Here is a 5997-nt window from a genome sequence, read left to right on the forward strand (position 1 = left end):
AGATTAAGCTGGAAAAGACTTCAGACTCACAGAAGTCTGTTGGGTATAAACCAAGGTAATTTATGCAATGTACCAGAAACAAGCTTGTGGCCTCTGCAAAGGCATCATTTCAGAATCCTTTAAGATAGTAAGGCCAAAGCTCATAGTGAAATGAATCTATTTCACCCTACAAACTACACTGTTATCTAATACTAACATAACTGATCTCCTCTACCAAATAAAGTACCTGAAAACAGTTCAAAAATTGTGTGACAGCAGCATTACCTTGATGCAAGTGACAAGAATACTATTCTTTGTTTACTCAGGAGAATATTGAAATAATATGAAGTACCAAGTCCACACAGTAGGAGTGATAATCCCTTTCTAGAGGGAGGTCTGAAGCAACACCTGTAAGGTGCATTGATATATTTAACAAATCCTGGAGGTAAAAGATAGTAACTTCATTTTAAATGGAGAACAGACATTTCTTGTCTAGTAAACAAACTGTTAACATTCCTGCATTGATAAGAGGCATAAACAAGCAAACCAGTCTTGTTCTTCAGGGGAGCAACTCTATCTAGTCCCTCTTAGACTCACAGAACCTAACTAGTGGCTTACTTATACCTGCCTGTAATTGTGAGTTCAAGTCATCACCTTCTTTTAGCCTAAGGCTACGAAGTACAGAGAGATGTGGTAGGAAATAAGGATTTTCCCTTGATGTAACTTTTGTCTGTTGCCTTTTATCGCACCCTTCTGAGAAGAGTTTGGATGCAGCATCTCTATAACCCTCCCAGTAATTCACTGAGGACAGCTACTAACTGAAGAAATACAATGAGACACTGAGGGGCCTGAATGTCAAAAACCAGCATGCTAGGTATGAAAACAAATATGGTGCTGATAACATCTCTTCCTTCCTTTTTAGCGTTGTTCAGGGGAGTTAAGAGCAGTTAGTAAATACCTCTGCCTTACAAAGGTCAGTGTTTACCTAACAGCGTGGAGATAAATGTTTCCTGCGGTACCACCTATGCAGATGCATTTATGTCACTGCTAATATTCAGAGGATCAGTAGCCTCCTGCGGTTAAAACCACACTGATGCAGACTGTCTGTCCTTGCATGCACATCTGTCTGCAGGCAGCTTTCAGTCTCCTTAAGTCCTTTGTACCACAGTCTACTATGAAACTGTAGATAATGCGAGCAAGCTCTCGGTTACCATGATGATATGCAGCCCTGTACAAATCATTTATGAGCTATTTATGAAGTAATCAAAATTGTATGCATTATTTAATAAAACAAAATCTTTAAGACTTCCCAGGAAAATCTCAGCAAACAAGCAGGAATTGGAATGCCCAGGGTCCAGGTTAAACACTAAACATCCTGAATCATCAACTCAGACAGATAAATAGAGGGTAACAATTACTTTTTTATCTTGCTTTGTATCCACGGTTTCTTCTTTGTAGTGGAACTCAAGTGTGTACTAAGAGTGCACACCTCCTTCAAACACATAATGTTCACGTTGTCTTTACCAACAACAGCTCTTTGATTTTAATCAAGTTTTATACATGCCAAATCACTTAAAATTACAGAGGCATTCCTGAAATATCGCAGTGTGATTCCAAATATTCCACCTTGGAAAATTTAAACCAAATTAAATAAGTTCCCGCTGTTTCAAAACCCTTTATTATGAAAATCACTTTCAAATATTTTCACAGCATGTGTCTAAACAAATCAGATGCCTCTGCCTAACATAGTATTCTAGTTTGAAGAGCACCTGGTGACTGGCAAATAACTTGTTGCGTGTGGAACCTTAATACTGGCATATCTTAAAATACTTTTTCCTAATATTCCATTGAGTCCATTTAACCAATTGTAAAGTATGACATTTCAGAACGCAGGCATGTATAGCAGGTGAATTTTGTCAAGATAAAACTGCAGTATTTACAGCCCATTTGATAATACGAAGAAGTATTTCTTATTTGAAAGTACCAGTCAGAAAGGGACAAGAATTCAAAGTTCTAGAGGGGATTTTTTTTTTTTTTTTGATAACGCAGACATACACAGACACACGAAACAAACCCAAAGAAATTCAGTCTCATCCGGTTTAACTTCAACCACGAGACATCGCTGTCTGTTTTCTTTCTCAAAAGACTCACGTCACCATGCACTGAAAAAAGGGAACTTCCACAGTTTGTGGTGAGGATACACGATAAACAGATCTGTTCACACCAAGTAGCAGGGCTGCCTGCGTCAATAAAAGGCGGTAGCAGAGTCAGTGAGCTGACATTTGGCACTTGGAGGATTATCGTTGCAAAAGTCGCTTCACGTTAAGCTAAGTAAAATGCCAGGATTTTTTTTTCCCCACAACAACATGACTGAATTAAATGGAAAAGACGACTGCAAGCTTGCAGAAGGCAAAATCCATAAGAAGAAGCAAAAGGCTTTGTAAGTATATACACCTTAATATAAATTCTAACTATAACAAGTGAAAATAACACTAGAATCTTGGAGATTAAGAATTAGCACCAAGTTTCAGGCTAAATCACTGCAAAGTCTGCTCAAAGCCCAAGACTATAGCATCATTAAAAATGGCTTGAGCTGATGCTTAAGTAATCAGGAATAGGTTTTGGATACACTGGGAGACTCTTAGTCTTTTTAAAAAAATTACTTGGACATGTAACTTCCCAGACTCCAATCATAGGATCGAGCTGTCTGCCTCTAAAAGTTTCAAGAAATTTAAGTAGACTTGAAATCCAACTGCAATTTTAATGGATTACAAAAATATCTCTTCATTGCTTTCAGTGGCGCAGATCTCAAAAATTATTTGAAGTGCATGGTACCACATATTGAATCTGGGATCAAGACTTCTAACTCCAGAAGCGTCATGTAAGTACTGAGATACACTCAGTTACAAAAAATATTAACTATAACTAGATTACTATGGAGTAAACAATTTCTAAATTTCTAAACTACTTCTAGAACAACAAATTCTAGTAATTCTAGAACAACAAGAAATTCTAGTAATGCCTAGAATTTCTAAAATACAACTGAGGTGAACATTAGGAAGTAGAAACTATTAATGAGTGAAGGATTTTTTCCTAGTGATGTGCTTGCATCAAACAGTGAGGGAGAAGATATCTCAGTTAAATCCATTTTCTTCAGAGGGATACTGTATCAATTCTCTGAAGACTTACAAGAAACGATGCTTCACACTTAAGTGAAGACCAGGGGTATTACCATTCTTATTTAGGAATATGGAAACAGAAGTACAGATACAAAATTATTTGGTTGTAGTGATAGTAAAATTCATCTTTCTGGGAACAGAATTCAGGATAACATCATAGTTCCTTGTTTTTCCATGTCTCTGATTAGTTTTCTCAACGTGGGCTTGCCTCCAGCATCTCAAGATTATGAGAAAGCCATAAGTTTAATAAATACTTGATACATATTCCTAGAATAGAATAACAAATTATAAAATTTGTCTCCTTTGAACACACAAACAAACCCACATGGATTCTCACCTAAAGTCTTTTCTTTTTCTTGTCATCTTAGGCTTTCTGCAGAGGAAGTAATACAGTGGTCTCAGTCTTTGGAAAAGCTCTTGGCCAGCCAAAGTAAGTCTATTACTTCAATATGAGTTCTTTCTTATTCTGAGGACAAAATTTTATCCAATCTCACCAAATAGGCAAAGCTGTAGTATTCTTAAACACTGCCAGAGAATGGCCAGTTACACTTCAGTTATTTACAGCTCCAGTCTATGCTGTTACAGCTTTGCTTCCAAGTTGTTTGTTTTCTTTTTCCTTCCATTTCCTACTCTCAGTAAAACAAATAAACCCCAAATAGCTCAGTTCAGTTCCTTTTAGTAAGTCTTCTATCCTTGCATAACATATCAGTTTAATTTGGAATTTTCTCTCCACTTGTACTTGTAAGGACAATCCATTTAGGGAGGACTAGGATCCATTGATATATTTTGGTACCTAGGAGCTAGATTTAAAAACACTGAACAGAATAGGAAGATTCCCATCACCCTTAAGAGTATCTGCTGTATGTTGAAGATGGGAAAAAACAGTGTATTTTGGCAAGATTTTATAACAGAGATTTCAATACAACTCCTGCTATTTATTTTATCCTCCCTGGTCACAAATACCATGCTATAAACAATGATGTATTTGTGTTGGCTTTAGGTGGTCAGGGTGTCTTTCGAGAGTTCCTGAAGTCAGAGTTCAGCGAGGAAAACATCGAATTCTGGTTGGCTTGTGAGGATTACAAGAAAACCAAGTCTGATCACTTACATAGCAAAGCAGAGAGGATTTATGAGGAGTTTGTTCAGGCAGATGCTATTAAACAGGTACGTACAAAGTTAATCTGTGTAGTGTTAGAGTACAAGGATTCTGGAAAATCAGAAGACAGAAGTGTAGCTTCACTCAGATTCTCATACATTCATTCAGTTACATAGAATGAAGACACAGACACATTTTTATGAATGTATTTGCATTACTGTCTTCAGCTGTGAGATCGTCAGATCTCACAATTAGAGTCACACGATACAGGCCAGTACTTGGAAGCACCACTAGCAGAAGCTCAGCAGAGGCATCAGTGGCTCAGCACGTGATGCTGTTTTCTGAGTTAGCTGAGTTTGAATTACTGCTGGTGTTTGGAGTCAGATACTCAGAGAGCTAGTAGGAGAGCCATAGAATATATCTTGTCTTTTAAAATATGTGGACATTCTGGAGAAATAAAAGTTGAGTATGTTGATCATATTTTAAACTGGAAACTCTCATTCTACGCAAAATTTCTCCTATTGTTTTAATTGGAGGTTGTTCCTCTACTTACGCCATTGTTGAGCAGTATTACTTCTGACTCCATAAGAAACTACATTTCTATAGTGAGTAACAATTTGTGTGCATGACAGATATAAGCATTAAAATTCCCTTATCTTGCAGTTCTGATGTTGAACTATCACACTGAGTTTTAAGGCTGCAAATGTGTTTATTGACAAAACAAAGTGATAGATACAGAAAGAGAGTAAATCTCAAGATGTCAATGGAATTTATTTTTCACTTTCCAGATCAATATTGACTATCAGATGAGGGAAGCAACAGCCAAAAAGGCTCGAGACCCAACTCACACAAGTTTTGATGAAGCCCAGAAAACCGTGTACATCCTCATGGAGAGGGATTCATACCCCAGATTTTTGAAATCCAAAGCCTACCTGAACCTTTTGAACCAGTTGCAAACCAACACTTCAAAATGAAGTGTTTGAGGCAGCGAAGAGCCAAGTAGACTGTGTCAAATATCCTGTGGAGAGATTCTTCAGGGTGGTTGGATCTCAGCAAGGAGAACCCTCAACTTGGGAGGAAGGGTACGAGGGAAATGCAAACAGCTCCACAGCCAAGAGAATGCAGGATAAAAGCTGTCAAGACTGTTACAAGGGTGAGAGCAGCACTGGGAGAAAATCCTCTCCTCCTATACACCATGGAGTCAAGACAGGATATGGATACTATTTATTGCTTGAACTACACTGTGAACATTGAATCAAGTCTTAGATCCCAAAGAACTGCTGATTATTAGGAAACGCAAGACTAGCAAGCTGAGTTTTGGGAAAAGTTTATCAAGTTCAGAAGAAAAATAAGGATGACTGACAGTTTTGTGCATAACAAAAAAAAATGCCTAGACAAGACTGATTAATGCCTTTTTTTAATTTGTGAAGTGTTAATATGCATGAGTGCAGTCCCATGATGCTATTATGCTATGTAAATATATTATAAATTGACATATTTTATATTATATAAGAATTACATAAGCTGTACTTTTACTAAGTTTGTATTCAACAGCCAGATATGTAGCATCTTTTCTGTTTAATTTATTGCAAAATAATAAGTAACTCTTCAATCAAATCTACTTAAAGATTTGTGGTCATTTTACATCATATTTTAAGTGATCTTTCCATCATAATTACTAAAGTACTGAAACACATGATTCCCTTCTGTCCCACTATGCCACTACTTCCCATCTCCTTATCC

General features: G+C 37.0%; 1 protein-coding gene across 1 annotated transcript; it reads left to right on the top strand.

The window, feature by feature from the left end:
* Nucleotides 1–2315: 2315 nt before the first annotated feature.
* LOC104374532 (regulator of G protein signaling 1) lies at nt 2316–5228 on the top strand. Its single transcript, XM_009980665.2, has 5 exons — nt 2316–2419; nt 2777–2860; nt 3527–3588; nt 4159–4322; nt 5043–5228. Exons 1-5 carry the CDS (start codon nt 2316–2318, stop codon nt 5226–5228), a joined length of 600 nt encoding a protein of 199 aa, XP_009978967.1.
* Nucleotides 5229–5997: the final 769 nt, after the last annotated feature.

This window comes from Tauraco erythrolophus, chromosome 10 (assembly GCF_009769465.1).
Source record: "Tauraco erythrolophus isolate bTauEry1 chromosome 10, bTauEry1.pri, whole genome shotgun sequence".
NCBI lineage: Eukaryota > Metazoa > Chordata > Aves > Musophagiformes > Musophagidae > Tauraco > Tauraco erythrolophus.